We start from the raw sequence: 23618 nt of genomic DNA on the forward strand, positions 1-23618 counted from the left end.
GTGAAGAAGTTGCTCAAAAAGGGAAAGTGGCCATTCTGTACCGTATGGCTCATCTGTAAATAGTATTTACTGTGTCAACAAAGTAAATACTAGATATTGATCTAATAAAAGTTAGAACTATATTGGGAGAGTTGGGATGGGACGTATTTACATTTGTGGAGCTAAGTTTCAGGAAAGAGAGATGATTTGTCATTTTCCACAGTAGGAAGTCAACAGATAATACTAAAACTCTTATTATATACATTAAGTTATATATGATACACATACACATATATGTATGAAATAAAGAGTTGAGATAAAAGAAATAAGAGAAGAAGAAATAAGAGTCGAAAGGGCTTGTCCCTTGGTAATTGGAAATGCAGTAGAGGGTGGGGAAGTGGTCATTTTTCTTAATATGCCTTGTAAAATTATTGTTTTCTTTCAGTGTAAGTTTGATTAAAAAAACTAACCCAGAAATAATATACACAGACACATACACAAATAAAACCGAACATGAAAATTGTGTGGTGCATTCATATTCTCTTCCCTACTACTAGAAAGAAACCACCACAAGTTTGTTGTATATTATATTCTCAAGTAAAACTCATTTTCTACTCCCTCTGAATTCTTCTCTTACCTTGAATAGAATAGACTTTTTATAACTTCTTTTAACTGCCTGCATTTTCCCAACTAGTATCCCTGTGAAGGATTTTTCTTTAAATATAGTAGAACATAAAGGAGGGTAGGATAATATTCAGAATAGAAGTTTACATAGAGTCACACAAACTAATTTTTTGTGTCTTCCAACTCCCTTTATCTCTTCTTCAGAGCACAGAGCGGTCATGGAAGCTGCTTTTGTGTATGGGACTACATACCAATTTGTCTTAACCACAGAAATTGCCCTTTTGGAAAGTCTTGGGTATGTATAAAAAGCATATGTCAAAATTTAAAGGTTTTTTTTTTCTTGTTCACTTATTTCACATTACTTAGCATTTCCATTATACTCCCACAGCATGGGCTTAGATAAAGGAATCATAGCAGATGTGAATATATAAATGAAACCTGAAATCCTCTTTATTACTATCATCTGCTGTATTATAGTCTTAAAATATACAGAAATGATGTTAGACTAAGGTAACGAAGGCAGTGTGGATAAGCCACGAGATGTGAGTGGCCAAGTGGGATATCTTAGGAATGGATCTCCTGTGGTGATCACATGGGGGGGTAAAATAACAGCTTTCAAAATGAAGCTTCAGAAATTCTTTGTGAGACTTTTGTAAGTTACTTTGTCATAATAATCTTAAATGTATTTAGGTACAGTTTTTGAACAGAACGTTTGAATGTTTATTTTTCTTGTCTAGTTTACAATTTTAGGTAGAAGCCTATTTTCCACACTTTTTGGCTGGGCAACCTAGGGTTAAAGTTTTCTTTCTTTTTTGTTTGACTTCAAAATGCTCTTCAGGAAAATTAATCCAAAACAGGGCAAAATGGTGATTGTATGACCTTTTAATGCCATCCAAGAGTTTTTAATGAGCCCTCCTGCTGACCTCTCAGGAAACAGCAGCTATATGATATGCCGCACACAAATGTTTAAAGCCCAGATGTTTTACAGCTCTACATTTAGAGGCTAGTGCATAGCAAACTGATAAGGTGAAATGACTTTTGAGGGAAGGGGAGTAGGGAGAGAAGAAAGTTTCTACAAAGAGAAGTTATATTTTTATTGCTCTGTATGACATTGACCAGCATTCCTTTTTCCGTTAGTCTCTCCTTATTGACCTGTCTCATTCTGCTGGTTCTCTCATTAATGAGTTAAATAAAATGGATGCATGCTCACTATTTGTCTGTACTGCTGATTTCCCATCCTGGAATAGGGGAAGCCTTGTTATTCTCCATACCACAGTGATTGCATGCTAGCCCCACCATTTCTCTGGGGGTTAGTTGTTTGTATTCTCTCATGTTACCAGCCTCTATATTTTTTAGTTAATGAATAATTGCAAATAATAGTGTTATTAAAACATAAAGAGGTGGTTATTTATTGGCAAGGTATAGGTCCTATTATTTACCTTACACATCCTGTTAAGTTATACTATACATATATATAGTGTACGTGTATATATATACACGTATATATATAGTGTATATATATACACACAGAATATGTGTATATATTCTGATCTAAGACTAAGGCATGGTATTGTGTAAGTTTTTTTGCTTTTCCCGTTTTTTAAATGGGAATTTAAAAATGCACAGTTATCTTCTTATCCTGTTTTTCATTTGCTTTGAGTATATGATGTATTGGGGAAGTTTGGATTATCATTTCTTCATGGGTAACAAGATGGTGATGAGTCATCCCTGGACCTGAGGTGACAGGGAGAGACTATAGATTCTGAATATAGTGGTGCTGTGATATGACTTCTGGATAAAGTAGTTGGCTATTTGGATTATCTCCTCACAGGAGTGAGGTGAATATATTCTTTCTTTCACTTGTTAATTCTTTCATTCACCAAATATTTATTGAATGCTTTCTATGTGGTGTAGACACTATTCTAGCTTCTGGCGTTATAACATCAGTTAAGACTAGTATATTACTTGCTGTATCATATTGGATCTGAGTGTGTTTGAAATTATTTGTTAAAAGCATTTATGATAGATAGTAAAAGAGAGAGCATGCCATAGACTCCAGTACTTTCTGCTACTTCCCTGTATTCCCTTCCTAAAAAATCTGTGGGCCAAGAAGGATATTACCCATGCCCCATAAATGTTACAATCCATTAAATCAGAGGTGGGCACCTGACCTAGGGCCAGCGAATCCATTGGCTTACTTGAGCAAATGAGAGATGAGAGATCCTCTCTCCCAGGAACTTCGAATTGGACATGGAAAAGCTGGATTATACAGCAGGGTAGCTGTTCTGCTCACAGGAATGTTTTGCCCACTTGTAAGTAAAACAGAAAGATGTCTTCCCAGATTGAATTGAGAGCTGAAAAATGTTAATGGCAAACGAAGGTCCCTGAACTCTGCCTGTTCAGGTCTCTACATTTATTCTCTAACTTTTCTCTCATCCAATTACTTGAATTTTCCTTACATTCTGTGAGATTCTCTTATAAACTTCAAATAAGTTTCACTGTTTTTGTTTTCCGTTATCTGCAAGCAAATGATCCCTGATAAAATAATTTTCCAACATTATTCTGTTGTTTCAGAGGCTGTGATACAGAGTCCAGCCTTAACTAGGACCTCCTGCACTCAACACTTTCCTTTCAGCAGTATGTGACTATTCAGGAATCTCCTCAACAAGTTATATGCTTTCATTGCATCTTAGGTTTTGTTTGAAATGCTCATTTGTCCTATCTTATTGGAGGGGTCATTCTCTCCCTTTTTGTTTTTTAAGCTCTGCAATAATCTCCCTTTTCTTCCCCTTCCTTCTCCTTCCTAGTTTGAAGCAGAAAGAAATATTTCCTTGTTCCTTGTAGTATTTTTGCATATCATAGCACTTACAAACTACATTTTAATTGTTTGACTAACTGTCTCTCCTTCAAGGATGTAATTGTCTTATTTACCTTTATCTGTTGTGTTTAGCACAGGGCCTCACCCATAGTAGGGATTAAGTAAATCTTTGAGTGACTATTTCTTTAATCATTGAATTGATTAGAAATTACTTTGCAATTAAATTTGACATCAGTGAACCTTGTCAGCTCAGTTTAAATATGTCTCAAGAATTAAAATAGCATTTTAAAAATAAATTTTTGTAGTATTTTGCCAAACCCTACTAATGCCATATGGATATTTCTAAAATACTGTTTTAATTTTGGCAAACCTTATCTCCACTATAAGTTTATCTTTGAATTCTCATACTGAGGGGAATGCCAAAGCTCAAATTATAAGCCATATTTGCTGAGTTTTGTAATATTTCAGATACAAACTCACAAACTCCCACAAACTGTCACATGGTTTCTATTTTAGACTGTTTTGGCTGAAGTTTATTCAAAACAGCTTCGGGTTTAAATTAAATTTAGAAAATTTGCGTTACAAAGCTCCATTTAGCATAGCTCTAGAAAAGCAACTATATTTGAAGATAATCTCATTGTCCGCAAGGTGACAGCCTTTTATGGAAGAAAGATTATAGTCTTGCCTGTAACCTATTATAATTTAGAAACTACCATATTAAAGAGTTCAGAAAAAAAACTGTTTATACAACTCACATGGTTTGTTCAGATATTAAGGTTAATTTTCTTTAATATCCTATATCTTCTTTTTTGCCAAGTTCATTTAATTTTATACTCTTTCAGGCTTTTACTAAAATAATAATTCAAAAGCATGAGACTTAAGACAAAATTTATTGTTACATCTTTTTGGATGATAGAAGGATCACATATTGAACCTCATTAAGTTAATTAATTTTTAATTTATAGCTCTGAGGATGTGGAATATGCACATCTCTACTTTTTTCATTGTAAACTGGTCTTGGACTTGACCCAGCAATGTAGAAGAACACTAATGGAACAGCCATTGACTACACTGAACATTCACCTGTTTATTAAGACAATGAAAGCACCTCTGTTGGTATGTGTCTTATTTTATATTTTTATTTGCTTTCTACTGCCTGTATAATTGCAAAAGGTATGTATCTTATTTTAACATACATAAAATTTATTAAGTTTTGATTTACAGATGCATGTTTTACTAGATGAATGACAGTTATATCTTTTCCTTTCTTTTTCTCATTTTGAGGGATCTAGGAATAATTCCTTATTAAAGGCAGAATAGAAAATAGACTATCCATTAAATGACATTTTAATACCTTTATATATTATTGCATTGAAACCCAAATAGAGCATTGTGTAAGTGAAAATATTCTGTGGTAGTAATAATGAACTCTGGGTCTTGGTGAGCACTCGCAGATCAAAAAGACCACACATCATGGTTAAGACCAGACCTCTTTTTTTTTTTTTTTTTTTTTTTTGAGACAGAGTCTTGCTCTGTTGCCCAGGCTGGAGTGCAGTGGCACAATCTTGGTTCACTGCAAGCTTGGCCTCCCAGGTTCACGCCATCCTCCTGCCTCAGCCTCCTGAGTAGCTGGGACTACAGCCACATGCTGCCACACCCGGCTAATTTTTTGTGTTTTTAGTAGAGATGGGGTTTCACCTTGTTAGCCACGATGGTCTTGATCTCCTGACCTTGTGATCCACCTGCCTCAGCCTCCCAAAGTGCTGGGATTACAGGTGTGAACCACCGCGCCTGGCCAAGACCTCTTTTATGAATGCTTTGATCACTATTTTAAAAATTGGTAGATATTAGAACCTAGGATTTCTGGTGCTCCAGTTTCCTTACCATTAGCCTGAAAGAATGTTGTAGAGACACTAGGTGATGGTGATCAGCAAACTGTTCTCTCTGAAAAGTTGAAGGGTTGTGCTGAGCATATGTAAAATCTTCAGTAGATCTTATTCAGTATGTCTTTTTTAAAATATAAAAATGATGCATGTGTATTATAAGTAATCCAAACATTACAGCCAAGTATGAAGGAAAAGTTTTAAGAAGTCACTTAATCCCTTCACTCAGAAGTTAACTTTAGATGACCCCCACACCTGTCATCTTTGCACCCATATGGATGCATAGAGATAGGGGAATTAATGGATTAATGGACATGTCATATCGTGTGTACTACTTTATAGTAAGATGTCTAATCTTGAGTTCAATAGAAGAAAATGAAACTGATGTGAAACTAGAGGGATTATGGAACTTTTGATAAGTGTTTTTCATCAGTAGAGGGCTCTTCAAGGAATATTGTCTCAAGTGTTTAAAATGGTTATGAAAGACATTAAGAAATTGAAATCATTATATTTTAAAACTTTGTTTCCATTTTAGATAGTATTGACTTTTTCCTACCTGTGAAAGATGAGAAAATTAGCTTCATATGTTTATTTCCATCTCAGCTCCCTTGCCCTTCTGATTTGTGTTCGTTTTGTTCTTTGAACATTATCAAGGTCTATGATATTTATATTCAGTATATTCTGTTTTGTAACCATAATACCCTCTTCTTAAAAAGCATTGCTTCTGCACTTAAATAGATTCAGAGCTCGCCACCACAGTTTTATAGGCTTGATTCCTTAGTTCTTATTTTTTTGAGACGGAGTCTCACTCTGTTGCCCAGGCTAGAGTACAGTGGCGCAATCTCGGCTCACTTCAAGCTCCACCTCCCAGGTTCACACCATTCTCCTGCCTCAGCCTCCGGAGTAGCTGGGACTACAGGCACTCGCCACCACACCTGGCTAATTTTTTTTGTATTTTTTAGTAGAGACGGGGTTTTACCATGTTAGCCAGGATGGTCTTGATCTCCTGACCTTGTGATCTGCCTGCCTCAACTTCCCAAAGTGCTGGGATTACATGCATGAGCCACCATGCCTGGCCATTCCTTAGTTCTTTAAGTGACTTTTTTCTGTGGTTGGATTTTGACTACAAGCTTTTTTTTTTTTTTTTAAGAAAGCGATTTAAAGGTCTGTCTGTCTTTTAAGCTTCCATCCTAGCATAGAGCAGACATAAAGAGAAAGGACAGTTCACTGTATGGTTCTTCACTATTTCCCTCCAGGTTCACTTGCTTCTCTTGGACTAGTGGAGTATTATTATGAATTCTCAGGATTTTGTCTTTCAGCATTGGGGGTAAGATTAAGACTCATACCTAGCTTTACTAAAAATCTGTTTTTATTTTGCTACAACGTTCTGGCTTGAAGTTGTGCCCTTTCCTAAAGTTTCTGCTCATGAATTTTTTTTTTTTTTGGCTATATTTCAAAACTGTTTTTTGTTTTTGTAGATAGATAATAAGGAGGAAGATTCTCTGATCTTATTTCACTTTATGATGCTTACTAGGAATTATGTAGCATTACTTTTGAAATTAAAAAACCAAAACTTTGGAAACTTTTTATTGACTTAAATTAAGTGTGGTTTTACCTGAAAGCATAACATGGCAAAAAAATTAGGGCATCATTTATATTGCATTCTGTAGGAACAACAGTCTCTTGAAATACACATTTTATAAAATACAATGTGAATGGTACTTCCTAGAATTGTGCCATGCAGGTGACCCTGTTCTAACTGCTGTTCACCTATAAGGAATATTAAATTGTCAAAGTCTGAAGTAGGGTTTGCTTCAACACTTTCACAGAATAACATAAGCGTTTTATTTGTTTGAGCTTTTTTTTCCTAGACAACTAGGGAACTGGGATATAAGATTCAGGCAGAGGCTCCAGAAGTCCTGGTAGACACTGAAATAGGTAGGAATGACCAGTAGCATGAAGCCAAGAAAGATGTGAAAGGCTGAACTGAAGATCAGTGCCTAATTGGAAAGCTAAGCTGAGAATTCAAACCTTGATGTCAGCCTAGAAATACCTGGCAGAGTGAGGCCTAGAAGCACAGATTCGTGGACTTTCATAGACCAGAACAGAGAAAATGAATGCAGAGTACAGAGAAGGAGACAAAGCCTCGAAAGATTCCTTGAGACTATTGGAGGGTGGCTAAGGTCTTACCCCAGCGGAATTAGGAAGATGTTAGAATCCTCAGCTGGTTTGGTCACTTTTATGTTTTAGTACTTTAAACATTTGACCATATCAGTGTTTGAGGTTGTTTTTTGTTCTTAAATAATACATTTGAGGTTAAAAAAACTGAGTAACGCCAAACCCTTTTATAGGAAACACCTCTTAGACCAAAATTTGTTCTAACTGGGTTATATCCTTTGATGGTATAGTTAACTGGAATGAGATAGAGAGGTCCCGAAAGTTCATACCTAAATTTGTTGACTTCTTACAGGTTCTTGTTAGTATAGTAGCTGACTTCATAGTTGACTTTGAATTCATGTTTCTTGCTTTATTCTTACTCTCTCATAGTACCACTGAAGCTCATTTCCCTACCTCCCCACCCCTCCTTATCTTAGACATTATTCTATATACAAGCCCTTAGGGTTTAATCATGGTTGGGTTTTGTGTGTTTAGTAAGATGCTTTGCAAATTAGCCTGGGTTTCTGGGTTCAGGATCTGAAATAATTTGGTATGTTTACGAAGTCTTTTTATAAACTAATAAAAATGGAAAGTAGGATTCAGGCTTTTTTGTAAACTGCATTGTGTCTGATCATTGCAATTATATGTATTATTAGTTCACTTCTAAGCATATGAAAATAGATGCAGATTGCTTTTGTGTGTGTGTTTATTGCTTTTTTTTCTTTTAGGTAAACAGGGTACTTGGACACCTAATTGTAGATATATAACACAACTATGTCTTATATTCATGATGGGAGGTGTGTCATTTTGATCATGTCAAACTGAAAATAAATCTTGAGCATAGAATTTTTAAGTGAATTTCAATCTTAAATAGGTTAAGTAAGATTCTGCCAGATATGGAGTTGTTTTAGATGTATTATTAAGGTTCCCAACAGTGAGCACAGATGGGAAAATGGTTCAATTATTGTCCTGTTGGCAAATACCAAGGACATTTTAGAATGCTGATGATTTTCTCCATGATAGATTCAGCTTATATTTGTAGATAGAAGAAAGCTTTTATCTGAATTCCAAGAAGAATTCTCAAGTGTAAATATCTGATAAAATGTTAAAAGATCGGTAAGTGTATACATTTTTAATAATTTCTGAAATTTTTACGTTATTTTTGTTTGTTCATCTAGCTGTCTGTCTCAGACAGATTCAAGACACTTGGATTAAATTAAACCTACTCTTTTATGTAGGAAATTAGATGCTGTTATGATTTATTCATTTAGCTTGTATTTCTAGAAAACTTGTGTGGCAGTGTGCAATATTGTACAGCATAGTGTTTCCTAACATGGTTGTTTTAGAGCCTTTTTTTCATTGTTGTAAAAACCACATAAGATTACCCTCATAACAGTGTTAAAGTGTGTAATACAGTATTAGCTGATGTACATTGTTGTACAGCAGATCTCTGGAACTTTTTAATATTGCATGACTGAAACTCTATACTCATTGAACACACAACTTCACATCTCCCCTCTACTTGACCCCAGTCCTTGACACCACCAGTCTACTTTCCATTTGTATAAGTTTGATTACTTTAGATACCACATATACACTGAGTTATGCCATATTTGTTTTTGCAGTTGGCTTATTTCACTTAGAATAATGTCCTCACGGTTCATCCATGTTGTAGTGTATGTTAGGATTTTATTCTTTTTTAAGGCTGAATAATATTCCATTGGATGTATATATCACATTTTATTTATCCATTCATCCATTGATAGACATTTAGGTTGCTTCCACCTCTTGGCTACGGTGAGTAATGCTGCAGTGGACATGGGTGTTCTCTGAGATCTTGTTTCTCATTCTTTTGGAAATATACCCATAAGTGGGATTGCTACATCAAATGGTAGTTTCATTTTTAATTTTTGAAGAACCTCCATATACTCAGCCCTCTGTATCTGTGGATTCTGCATCCTTGGATTAAACCAACTGCAGATAAAAAAATAATTAAAACCCAATACAAAATAAAAATAAAACAATAAAATAATTCAAAATTAAATTATGGTATAACAACTATTTACATAGCATTTACATTGTATTTGATGTTATAAATAATCTAGAGATGATTTTAAGATATACAGGATAGAGTGTGTAGGTTACATGCAAATACTATGACAGTTTATATAAAGGACTTGAACATTTGTAGATTTTGGTATTTAAGGGGCATACAGAAACTGATTCCTTATGGATATCCAGGGATGACTGTACTGTTTTCATAGTGTCTGTACCGTTTTACAATCTCACCAACAGTGCACAAGGGTTCAGTTCTTCATATCTTCACCAACATTGTCATTCTTTTCTTCTTTCTTTTCTTTTTTTTTTTGATAGTGGCCATTCTAAAGGGTATGAGATGATATGATACCTCATTGTAGTTTCGAGTTTTATTTTCCTGATGATTAGTGATGTTGAGCATTATTTCATATGCTTGGCCATTTGTATATCTTCTTTGGAAAAATGCCTATTCAAGTCTTTTGCCCATTTAAAAAATTGAGTTATTTGTTTTGTTGTTGAATTGCGGGAGTTCTCTAAGTGTTCTGTATATTAACTCTTTATCTCATATATGGTTTGCAGACCTTTTCTCTCATTCTTTCAGTTGTCTTTTTACTCTGTTAGAAGTTTTAGTTTGTCTATTTTTGCTTTTGTGGTTTGTACTTTTGTTGTCATATCCAAGAAATCATTGCCTATTTCAATGTCATAAAACTTTTCCCCCTATGTTTTCTTTTAGGAGTTTTACTTTCAGGTCTTATTTAAGTATTTAATCCATTATGAGTTAATTTTTGTATATGGTGTAAGATAAAGGTCCATTTTCATTCTTTTGCATGTGGATACCCAGTTTTCCCAACACCGTCTATTGAAGAGAGACTGTCCTTTCTTTACTGAGTGATTTTGACATTCTTGTCAAAGATCATTTGACCATATACATGAGGTTTATTTCTGGGCTCTCTGTTTTGTTCCATTGGTCTATGTGTCTGTTTTTATGCCAGTACTAGGCTATTTTGATTACTGTAGCTTTGTAATATATTTTGAAATCAGAAAGTGTGAAGCCTCTAGCATTGTACTTCTGTCTCAAGATTGTCTGGGCTATTTGAAATCCCTTGAGATTCCATATGAATGTTAGGATTTTTTTTTCTATTTCTGCAAAAAGTACTGTTGGGAGTTTAATAGGGATTGCATTGAATCTGTAGATTGCTTTGGGTAGTATAGACATTTTAATAATATTATTAAGTCTTCTAATCTATGAACACACAATGTCTTTCCATTTATTTATGTCTTTTAAATTTTCTTTCAGCAATGTTTTGTAGTTTTCAGTATAAAGGTATTTTGCCTCCTTTTGAAAATTTATTCCAAAGTATTTTATTCTTTTTCAATGCTATTGTAAATGGGATTATTTTCTTAATTTTCTTTTTGGATTGTTCATTATTAGTGTATAGAAATGCAACTGATTTTTGTGTGCTGATTTTCTATCCTGCAAAATGGTTCTCATGGTTTTCTGGTGTGTGCGTGAGAGTGTGTGTGTGTGTGTGTGTGTCATCTTTAGGGTTTCCCACATATAAGATCCTGTTACCTGTGAACAGAGATAATTTTACTTCTTCTTTTCCAATTTTGATGCATTTATTTGTTTTCCTTACCTAATTGCTGTGGCTAGGACTTTTAGTTCTACATTGAATAAAAGTGTCAAGAGTGGGTATCCTTGACTTGTTCATGGTCTTAGAGGGAAAGTTCTCAGTTTTTTTTACCGTTGAATATGATATTGGCTGGGCTTTTCATTTATGGTCTTTAATATCTTGAGGTAATTTCTTTCTATTCCTAGTTTTTTGAGAGTTTTTATCATGAAATGGTGTTGAATATTTTCAAATGCTTTTCCTGCATCAATTGAAATGACCATGTGATTTTTGTCCTTTGTTCTGTCAATTTGGTATACAGTATTACATTAATTAGTTTCTGTATGTCAAACCATCCTTGCATCGCAAGCATAAATCCCACTTGCTCATGATGAGTGATCCTTTTAATGTGCTGCTGACTTCAGTTTGGTAGGTTTTTTTTTTTTTTCTTATTTTGAGACAGAGTCTTGCTCTGTCACGTAGGCTGGAGTGCAGTGGTGCAATCTCGGCTCACTGCAACCTCTGCCTCCTGGGTTCAAGTTATTCTCCTGTCTTAGCCTCCTGAGTAGCTGGGATTACAGGCACATGCTGCCATGCCCTGGCTAACTATTTGTATTTTAGTAGAGATGGGGTTTCACCGTGTTGCCCAGCTGGTCTTGAACTCCTGAGCTCAGGCAATCCACCAGCCTCAGCCTCCCAAAGTGCTGGGATTACAGGCATGAGCCACCGCTTCTGGCCCAGTTTGGTAGTTTTTGATGAGGATTTTTGCCTTAATGTTCATTAGGGATATTGCTCATACTGCTCTGTAGTTTCCTTTTCTAGAAGTATCTTTGACTTTAGTATTAGGGTAATGCTGGCCTCATAAAATGAGTTTGGAAATATTCTCACCTCTTCAAATTTTTGGAAGAAGTTAAGAAGGATTGGCATTAATTCTTTAAATGTTTAGTTGGATTTTCCAGTGAAGGCATCTGGTCCTGGACTTTTCTTTTTTGGGAGGTTTTTGATTACTGATTTAATTTTCTTACTAGTTGTAGATCTGTTCAGATTTTCTATTTCTTAATGATTCAGTCTTGGTAGGTTATATGTTTCTAAGAATTTATTTCTTGTAAGTTATCAAATTTATTGGCATATAATTGTTCATAATAGTCTTTTATAATCCTGTTTATTATATCATTTTTGAAAGTTAATTTTTAAGTAATTTTAGTTATTTGATAGTAATACATGAATTGTAGAAAAATATTGGTAGTTGTACCCCAATGCAGGAGTGTTTCTGTCACTTTTATATCTAACACTAATTTCTATTTATATTACATATTTTATCTAGTTATAATTTTTATACTTCTACCCTGTGACTTTCTCTGCCTATGAAGGATGTTTGTGATTTTGTTTTTTGTCAAATGGAATGGATTATAACTTCATAGTTAGGCGGGGTGCAGTGGCTCCCGCCTATAATCCCAGCACTTTGGGAGGCTGAGATGGGTGGATCACTTGAGGCCAGGAGTTTGAGACCAGCCTGAGCAAAATAGGAAGACCCCATCTCTACAAAAACATAAAAAATTAGCTGGGTATGATGATGTGCACCTGTATTCCCAGCTGCTTGGGAGGCTGAGGTGGTGGAAGGATCCCCTGAGCCTGGGGAAGTCAAGGCTGTAGTGAGCTGTAATCGTGCCACTGTACTGCAGCCAGGCAACAGAGTGAGACTCTGTCTCGAAAAAAAAAATTCATAATTAGGAAACTCACAAGATTTTAAAAGAATTATACCAACTTGTATGGTAAGACACAGAAATAGCACAAAATGATATATGTACTTTATACCTCCAAATTTTTAGGGGCAGGAAAAGGCTAAGAAATCTACTCAGCTGCAATCACAGGCTCCTTTTTTTGTTTTTTGTTTTGTTTTGTTTTAAAAAAATGATGAGTTGGAGGGCAGACCAAGGCCCAGACTTTGTAACCAAGAGTCTCAAGTTCAGGGAACAGGACTGAGCCCTAGTCAAGGAACTGGCAACATATGCCTGAACAAACCTCAGAGTCGTTATAGACCAGTGACTATCGTGTGCCTCCATTTTTCACTGCTTCAACTAGGAGTGTATATAGTGGTTATACTATGCCTGTCCCATCATTGTCTGTTGTGTATGTATTGAGGAAAATGATCTGTCTCTTTTTTTTTTTTGGAGACAGAGTTTCTCTCTGTCACCTAGGCTGGAGTGCAGCAGCGCAATCTTGGCTCACTGCGGGCTCTGCCTCCTGGGTTCATTCACGCCATTCTCCTGCCTCAGCCTCCTGAGTAGCTGGGACTACAGGCGCCTGCTACCACGCCCAGCTAATTTTTTTGTATTTTCAGTAGAGACGGGGTTTCACCATGTTAGCCAGGATGGTCTTGATCTCCTGACCTCGTAATCTGCCCACCTTGGCCTCCCAAAGTGCTGGGATTACAGGCGTGAGCCACCATGCCCAGCTGATCTGTCTCTTTAGTTCACAGGTCTTCAGATTGAGAGGAATAGTTTTCCAGGAGCTGTATGCAAAGGACTTACCTGCACCTGGAACTAAATGTAGATGATGTATTACATTTTGCACAGATCTCAATCAAAGCTTGATGGGATGAGGCTTTAGGAGGCTTGGAGAGAGGTGTGTATTTTATACATGGAAGGGATATGAGTTGTTGTAGCCAGGGGGCAGACTACGGCTGCAGTAATCCCTCCCACATGCAGAATAGGTTCCCTCCTTTCTCCAAGACTCATGAAGTCCAACAGTACCTCCCATCCCATAAGCTCCCCTTATCATGTCACCCTATCCCTGTGCCTGTGGAATGGTGGAGTCTGTGACTCCTCTACCTGAACCTGGTTGGGCTTTTGTAACTGCCTAGACCAACAGAATGAGGCTAAGGTGATGATATATGACTTCATATATCATTAATGGCTATATTTCACAAAATGTCATGTGCTTCTGCCTTACTCTCTTTATTTGCTCATTCTTGAAAACCCCCATCTTATTGTTAGACTAAGCAGCCTGAGGAGAAGCCCACGAAGAGGAGAATCAAGGCCCTTAGACCACAGCCCTGGCTGAGCTCCTGATAGTCAGCAACAGCTTGTTAGCCATGTGTATGAGCCATCTGTAAAGTAGAATCTTCAGCCTCCAGTTGAAATAGCCTACTGATGCCACATGAAGCAGAGATGAGCTTACACATATTTGAGCAAAAGAAATGATTCTTGACATTCTAAGGTACCAGGTTTTAGGGTACTTTGCTATACAGTGATAGTTGCTCAAAGCACACCCCTCAAGTGATCTCATTTGTTTCTGTGGTATTAACTACATGGATTCTCAAATCTGAATTTTCAGGTCACATATTTATTTGGAGCTCCCACCCATATATCTAACTGTTAATTGGATGTATCCCTCCTTAAGCACTAACACATGTGACATTAAGGTATTGTCCTTTACCACCACTGGTTCTTTCTCTATTATTTTGGTTATCTTACTTTCCATTCATTGATGGCAGACATCTGGGAAAACATTCTTAATTCCTACATCTTCCTGCATGTAATTTTACATCTGAAATCTCATTTGAAAGCTGACAGTGATATTTTAAAATGTGATCATGACTTCATGCAATTCGTAAATGGCTTCAGTTTACTTACACAATAAAACCCCATTTTCTTGGCAGGATATTTGTGGCTTTCAATGATCTGGCCCCTTGCCAGATTTCTAGCCTTGCTGATTCTTCCTCCTTTTTGCTTTATAACACTGAATTACTAATAGTTCTCCGAATACACAAGGAAAAACAAACAGTCATTTTTACTCCTTCAGGGTATTCCCCTCATCTAGGTTTTTGGCAGAAATTGGTTGCTTGTGGTTGTAAGACCCAGGTTCCTGTTTTCTTGCTGGCTGTTGGACAGGGGTTGTTCTCATTTCCTACAGGCTAATCTGAAGCCCTTGCCACATGGCCCTCTCACAACATTGCAGCTTGCTCCTTCAAAGCCAGTGGGAGAATCTTACTTGAGTGTGCTACAACAGACTCCTGTGTAATGTCACCTAACCAAAGGAATGGCTACCCACTGGTCCTACTGACACTCAGGGGAGGGGATTATACAAGATTTGTTCACTAGGGGGTAGGAATCTTGGGGGCCATCTTAGCATTTTGTCTACCTATGGTAGACAAAGTTCAGGGAACAGGACTACTTATGGTAGACAAAATAACTTAAGAGTACTTAATAACTCAAGTTATTGAGTACTCTCTCTCTCTCTCTCTATATATATATATATATATCTCTCTCTCTCTCTATAGATATATCTATCTATCTACATATCTATACTTACCTATGGTAGACAGACTTCTAAGATAGCTCCCAAGATTCCTATGCCCTGGTGATAGGAATCACTTTGAGAGGCCAAGGTGGGTGGATTGACTGAGTCCAGGAGTTCGAGACCAGCCCGGGCAAAACCCCATCTCTACAAAATATATAAAAATTAGCTGGGCGTGGTGATACATGCCTGTAGTCCCAGCTACTTGGTGGAGGCTGAGATGGGAGGATTGCTTGAGCCTGGGAGACAGAGGTTACAGTGAGCTGAGACCCTGTCACTGCACTCCAGCCTGGGTGAGAGAACGAGACTCTATCTAAAAAGAAAAAAGGTTCAATTATTAGAAAGTTTGGGAGAACTTCCTTTGTATCTGCTTTTATCCACTCTATTGGTTATTCAATGGGCTCTTTCAGTCTGACAACTCATGTCCTTCAGTTGTGGGAAAATTTTGTGTTCATTTTAGTGATGATTTCTTCTATTTTCTCCCTTCTCTTTTTCTGTGACTTGCATTATTTAAATGTTAGACCTCTTGAACTAGTCCTTCAATTTTATTACTTTTTCTCTGTCTTCCATCTATTTCTGTTGTGCTTTCTGGAGATTTATTTAACTTTATTTTTCATTTCTTTATGGATCCAGTTTCTTCCCATCTCCTTGAGGTTGTCTATGGTGGTTTCTGAACCTTTCTTCTTCCCATATAGTCTGTATTTTCTCTATGTTATTTATTTTTCTATGTGTTCTAGTTTCTGTCTTTCATGTTGGAGGCTTTCCTCAGGTGTTTGTTAATCCTTGGATGTCTATTCACAATTTAGAATTTGAAACTAAAAGCTGATTGGAAATTCTAACATTGGTGGGATTTGGTGACTTTTAAATATGTATGTATACATATGTAACAGTGATGTGTTCACATCTTATTTCTTCATTAATCTTCTTTTTAAATTTTTATTTAATTTTTTCTTTAAAAAAAATAGAGACAGCGTCACGCTTTGTAGCCCAGGCTGGTCTTGAACTCCTGAGCTCAAGTGGTCTTCCGTCTTGGCCTCCCAGCGTGCTGGGATTACAGGCATGGGCCATTGTGCCTGACCTTTTCATTAATCTTCTTAGTTTCTTACTATCACAATGGAATGATGAGAAAACAGAACAAAAACATCAGTCTTTGCAAGTCTCTGACAAAGAGCAGAGACTTCAAGGCAGTTGGGGTTGGGGGAGACTTGAGAGATGTGGCCAAAATAGTACTGACCCTCTTTGGCTGACTGGGCCGAGGAGGGTTGGGAAGGTGGAATGGTGAGAAGGTGGCACCATTGTAAGCTGTATTTGACATTTCTGCCCCATGACTGATATGTGTCTGATCTTCACAGACCATCCCATGGGATTTCCCAGTGCCTTCTGGCCACCTGGCCACATGACACCCCACCTCCCTGCCTAGTTCAAATGTCCTGGGAATGCCAAGCAGTGCTAAGATGGACCCTGAAGCCAGCTGTGCTGGGTGGCAGCAAGAGAGGAGAGTGGAGGAGGGGCAGAGGCAGGCAACACTGTTCCGGATTCTCACACATTCTCTGTGGGAGAATTCAAGGAGTGTGGTTGAGTCTTGTCTGGGAGACATCTATGGTGGAAGGTGGAGAAGGTGCAGGTAGCAGTGGCAGAAGTCCACGTCTCTTAGGCAGTAAGCAGACTGAAATGGTGAGCAAGGCCGAGCCTAGAGCTCCATAGAGTAATTGGGCCTGGCCTGCTTTTTGGCGAATCCCAATGTCAGTATCTTTAGGCTTTTGGGGGTTACTCAGTCCCCCAAAAAGGATACAAATTCCAATTGAGGACAAAGGCCTGGCTGCTGGCATTTTGGGAACTGAGTGGAAAGAGAGCTGGGGTGAGGCGAACGTCTCAACATTTGGTTACTTAATCTCCCTGATTTCAGCATGGTGTCCACGCTGTCAGCTGTTCCTAGATTTCTGCTGGTGTGGGGAAGTGACAGTTGTTTAAGCTCATAGAGTTGGGGAGGGGAATCTAGGGATCTAACTACCTCTCAAAAGCTTTGACACATTCCTCCTTATTTTAGAGCCTTCCTGCCACTTCCCTTCCAATATTTCCTTCCCAGGTCCAGACATGCCTGACGCCGACAGTTCCTGAGCAATTTTAGGATCCTGTAGTTAAAACGCAGTTTTCCCTCTGATGACTTAGGGTTTTGCCTTGTAGGATCTCCTAAGTCAGTTATTATTCTGACTTCTAAAATTGTGCTACCATTTCTTCTCTTCCCTTCTTCACATACGTGTGTTTATCTCTTTTAAAAATCCCACTGCTGTAGTTTTCCTGGGAGTTCTGAAGGGAGTGAAATTAGATGTGTGTATTTAATTTGCTGCTTTAACTCAGATATTCCTCATTGTTTTGTAATATGTCATTATATGTTAAATTCTTATATGAAAAAGTTTATTCCTTAGTTGTCTGTTCTATTTCCCTTGAAATATTTATCAATTAGTCCCACACTGTTTTATTTATTGTTTTTGTTTGTTTGTAATATGTTTATTCTTTATGATTATAATTTTTGGTTTAACTTCTTATGAAATCTATTAGTTTTATAATGCCTAAACTTATAGAGGTCCAGACATGATGGCTCATGCCTGTAATCCCATCACTTTGGAAGGCCAAGGCGGGAGGATCACTTGAGCCCAGGAGTTCAAGACCAGCCTGGGCAACATAGGGAGACCTTGTCTCTACAAAAAATTAAAAAAAAAAAACAAAAACAAAAACTAGGCACGGTGGTGTACATCTGTGGTCCCAGCTACTCGGGAGGCTGAAGTGGGAGGATTGTTTGAGCCCAGAAGGCTAAGGCTACGATGCGCTGTGATTGTGCCATTGCACTCCAGCCTGATGAGAGAGCAAGATTCTGTCTCAAAAAACAAACAAACAAAACTATATAGGTATATTGGGAGCATTAAATTCAGGAAATTAGGAGATCATTTCTGTTAGTGTTGGATTATTTTACAGACTTTTTTTACTTGTGACTTTATTAATAAGAATTAGAATTTGAATCCAAATGTTGGAATATTATTATCACTTTTTTCTTTTTTTTTTTTTTTTAAACGAAGACTGAAGTTGCTGAAGATCCTCAACAAGTTTCAACTGTTCATCTCCAGCTAGGCTTGCCACTGGTGTTTATTGTTAGCCAACAGGCTACTTATGAAGCTGATAGAAGAACTGCAGAATGGGTTGCTTGGCGTCTTCTGGGAAAAGCAGGAGTTTTGCTCTTGTTAAGGTATCTTAAACATCAAATATTTATTATGTTTAGCAAAATACTAATAGTTTCCATGTTTTAAAATTTGATAATTTAATCACTTATAAGTAAACTCAAATCTTTAATGGATTCCGATATAGTTAGAACTAGTTGCTGTGCTAAAATCCGTACATTCATTTATGGTTGATGAAAACTTAGAACTTAAAACCTTGTTATAAATGAAGATGGAGATTAAGATGGAGACTAGAAAATCTGGTCTATATTTATGTGTAAAATTTTTCAGTCACTAAATTGTAATATTTTTTCATAATTTTTAGTATAAGAATATAGTTATGTTTTCTATTGACATCCTGGGTGACTATTAGTCTTCACATTAGCAACATAAAACATTTATTTCCATTTTGAAAAAGGGACTCTTTGGAAGTGAACATTCCTCAGCATGCTAATGTGGTCTTCAAAAGAGCAGAAAAGGTTAGTTGTTTTATGTATTGTTCTACAATATCTGTTTATTTAAAGAAAGCTAATATATGTGGTCTTAAAGTAATATATTTTATTATAGAAAAATCTGTAAATTATAAATTGCTCCTATTCAAAGAAAATGGCTGTTAACATTTTGATGCTTTTATCATGTGTCAGTCTGGTTTGTATCCTATGTTCACATATTTATATGTATTTTTTTAAAAAAACAAAATCAGAATTATGCTAGATATCCTGCGTTTTGTTTAAAATAATATTGGGCTGGGCATGGTGGCTCATGCCTGTAATCTAGCACTTTGGGAGGCTGAGGCAGGTGGATCACTTGAGCCCAGGAGTGCAAGACCAGCCTAGGCAACATCGGGAGACCCCATCTCTACAAAAAATTGGCTGGGTATGGTCGTGCATGCCTATAGTCCCAGTTACTCAGGAGGCTGAGGTGGGAGAATCACTTGAGCCCCAGAGGTTGAAACTGCAGTGAGCCGTGATTGTGCCACTGCACGTCTACCCTGGGTGACAGAGAGAGAGACCCTGTCTCAAAAAAATAAACAAGATAAAACAGAATTCAAACCATAGCAGTGATGAAAGACAGAATAGTGATTACTTTTGGGGGATGTTAATGACAGGAAGAGCAAGAAGATGGCCACTGGGTGTGCTGATGATGTTCTGTATCTTAATCTGTGTGGTGGTGATACAAATATGTCCACTTTGTAAAAATCCCTCAAACTCTATACTTAAAATTTTTGTTCTTTTCTATGTTAATGTTATACTTTAATTAAAAGGCTTACTCTTACTACAAAAATTTCTGTGAATCTTTGGAACAAATTAAGTTTAATTTTGATTCCTCTACTTTTTAAGTTTATTATATTTCTGTAGAAATCAAAATTGCTTGTTTTGAATATAATGTTAAAAAACGAAGATATGTGATAGCAAAGAACAAACATACTTAGAGCTCATAGCTTTATTCCAATATAGAGTTACAGTCAAGAATACTTTGCTAAAATAATCTCTCGGCTTAAAATTTCATATTTTAAAAGCGTAACACTTGGGCAATAGTAAAATAAATCTTAAGTAATATTTTTAATATTAAGTAATATTGATCTCAGTAGAATTTGGTATTCTTAAAATAACTGGGAGCACATAGTAATTTAATGTTGTTTATAGCTAAACAGGAAATTGAACTTATTAGTGGAATTAATTTAGATGAATATTGTTTTGAATATTTCCGTGGAATGTTGGAATAATCAATTTTGATTTGCTCTATTTGCAGTAAAATTATATATATTTCCATTTTATAAAGAGGTAGAACTTGCTGTTATATGTGAAATGTTTTACAGACTTCAATATAATGTGGTTGTGACAAGAAGCAAGTGAAGCTTTCAGCACCTTTTTTGCCACCTTTTTCAGTGTAGCCATTGTCTTTATAGAAGGTGTGCTTTGGATGCTTTTCTTTTCATAGTAATTTTGGAGTTACCTTTCCTTTTACGTTTTGCTAAGTTTTAGAATTGAAGTTCAAAGGCTTAGTTTTATTTTAGTGTCAAACAAGTAAAACTTGTGTTTTTTCGGTCTTACCCTGTCACCCAGGCTGGAGTGCAGTGGCACAATCTCGCCTCACTGAACCTCCTCCTGGGTTCAGACGATTTTCCTGTTTCAGCCTCCCAAATAGCTGGGATTACAGGCATGTGCCACCACGCCTGGCTAATTTTTGTAGTTTTAGTAGAGATGGGGTTTCACCATGTTGGCCAGGCTGGCCTCGAACTCCTGACCTCAGGTGATCCTGACCTCCCAAAGTGCTGGGATTACAGGTGTGAGCCACCACACCTGGTCCAAGTAAAACATTTTTATGTCAAAATACTTTGCTATATTCATTTTTAAAAAATTAATGTATTTCTAGGGAGTTCCAGTGGAATTTTTGGTATTACATGATGTTGATTTAATAATATCTCATGTGGAACATAATACGCACATTGAGGAAATACAAGAAGATGAAGACGATGACATGGAAGGTCCAGATATAGGTAATGTGTTATGATTCTCATCCCTTCCTTATCCTGCCTAGCACCCATAAAGTCAGTGAAATTTCTAATGAATTAACTTTCTCGAAGAATGTATTCAGATTAAGACTCTGTAAAGAAACCTGGCGGAATTTATTTTGAATCACATTTTGTCAAGTTGATTTGTTGAAAGGTGTAAGGATGCTATATTTTGTTTAGTGTATTAGCATTTACTGTTACATATCAGGCTTCAAACTTCCCACGTCTGTGCCTTCATCTTTCATATCAGTTCTTTCAGCCATTCTGGACTAGTCTGTGTTTAAAAACTCTACTTAGAAACTACAACATGATAATTCATTGTTACTATTTTTATTAGGAAATGGAGTTCTAATAAATATTGTTATATTTGTACTTGTAAATAAATCCAGTTGTTAATGGTATAAGGAGTAACTTTCAGTAACATTTTAACACTTCTTTTAAACAGTTATTTCAGCTTTTAAAAAAATTTATTGCTTACATTTATGAAGTATTGTATGGTTTTTAAGGCTTTTTCCCACATATGATTTACTTTGATTGTTATGCTTTGAGTTAGCTGATACCACCTTCATTTTGTACGCAATGAGTCTGCATTTCTTGAGTTCAGTGATCCGCCCAAAGTCCCACAAGTGGCAGGTGGTGGGGCCTGGGCTAGAACTCAAGCATCCTGAAATAAAATCTTATTTATTAATGACAGTCAAGAATACTTCACTAAAATAATCTAGTGGCCTAAAATTTCATATTTTTAAAGCAACAATTGGGCAATAGTGAAATAATCCTGATACATCTTTCATAACATTAATCCTCTTCTGTAATTATTCATTTACTTTTTTCTCTTCTCCACTAGTCTATAAGTATTTCTAAATCAAGGATTATGTCTTGTTCATTTTTGTATACCATATAGTAAATACTTGAGTGTTTTATATAGTACCATTATAAGCTCCAAGAAGGAAGCAATTTACATATCATTTTCATGAGCTCCATACATTGTGATCAAAATCTATATTATAAATTTAATAAGAGCTTTCACTGTTACAATGACCAGTTTCTTGGTTTGAGTGGAGCTCTGGTTTCTTTTCCGATATGCAGGGGTTAGAATTGCTTGTGTTCCTCTCTGGAGTTCTCAGTGGGCTTGTCATTACATAAGCAGACCTGTGTTCTGGTCTGTTTCCTCGCTTATCCCTGTAATGGTTCCTGTATTTGAACCTTCAGAGTTAGAGGACTTGTCCGCAATCTCAGTTTATTTGATTCCTGTCTTCAGTGGGAGTCGCCTGTTTGAAGATTTCTTTGTGGCCACAGCCCCTATATTGTTTCCTGACTCTATGGCCTTATTTACCCTCTGATGCTGCCTTATCTTTCTGGTTTTTATTTTTATTTTTCATTTGACCAATAATAATTGTACATATTTGTGAGGTACATAGTGATGTTTCAATCCATATAATGTATAATGATCAGGTCAGGATAATTAGCGTATCCATCATTTCAAGCATTTTTCATTTCTTTGTGTTGGAAACGTTCAATAACCTCCAGCCTGTTTCTAGTATTTCTTTTGCAGCTTTGCCTTTTTTGTTTATTTTTCATCTTAACTTCCTATTATCAGTAATCCATATTGGCCCAGAATGTTGTATGGTGTTGTGCCCATATATAATTCTTCCCCCTCCCTTTGTATCACTCCCGTTTACAAAGGAAAACTAGATGAGGGTTAGGAAAGAATTTATTACCGTCTTTGAATGTAAATCAGAGACAGGTGTACCCCAGAGAAATCGGCAAAATGGAATCAGAATGAAAAACACTGGTTCCACAAAGGGGCAAAAGAAAAGAAGCCTGTGTTCCAGCCTGGGCAACATGACAAAACCCTATCTCTACAAAAAATACAAAAATTAGCCAAGCATGGTGGTATGTGCCTGTAATCCCAGCTCCTTGGGAGGCTGAGGTGGGAGGATCGCTTGAGCCCAGGAGATGGAGATTGCAGTGAGCTGAGATCGTGCCAGTGCACTCCAACCTGGACAACAGAGTGAGACCCTGTCTCAAAAAAAAAAAAAAAAAGACTGAAAATAGTGTGTATATTATTAATGAATAGGTGGAAGGTAGAGCTGAGGAGTGACTAAATTTACAAGTGATGGTAGCTTATTAGAATATAAGAAAAGAGGGAAAGGAGGAAAAAGAAACAGAGAAGACTGACAGGAAAATGAAAATATATGAATAACAAGAAAAAATATGGTAAATAAGAAAATAGGTCTTTGCTAATTTTGGTATTGAGAATGTAATTTTTTAGTGTCATGGAATTTGGTGCTTATAAGTACCTTAAAGTTATATAGTGCAACTCTCATGCTTCACAAGAGTTGAACATTGAGGCCCAGAGAGTTATGTGATTGACTAGAGTTGTACAGTTAGAAAATGGCTGAGGTTGTGTTGAAATCCAGATCTAGAATTTTAATTTATAGTATGGTCATGTGTCTCTTAACAATGAGGATACTTTCTGAGAAA

At 36.6% G+C, this 23618-nt stretch overlaps 1 protein-coding gene across 1 annotated transcript in view; it reads left to right on the top strand.

The window, feature by feature from the left end:
• TXNDC16 (thioredoxin domain containing 16) overlaps positions 1-23618 on the top strand; it is a 118598-nt gene that overhangs the window by 31289 nt on the left and 63691 nt on the right. Inside the window, exons 8-12 of the mRNA XM_031668973.1 lie at positions 808-898; positions 4387-4537; positions 18482-18648; positions 19038-19098; positions 20996-21119. Coding sequence (XP_031524833.1) covers positions 808-898; positions 4387-4537; positions 18482-18648; positions 19038-19098; positions 20996-21119 — 594 coding nt within the window. The remainder of the gene's footprint in view (positions 1-807; positions 899-4386; positions 4538-18481; positions 18649-19037; positions 19099-20995; positions 21120-23618) is intronic.

Source organism: Papio anubis, chromosome 7 (genome assembly GCF_008728515.1).
Source record: "Papio anubis isolate 15944 chromosome 7, Panubis1.0, whole genome shotgun sequence".
Lineage (NCBI taxonomy): Eukaryota > Metazoa > Chordata > Mammalia > Primates > Cercopithecidae > Papio > Papio anubis.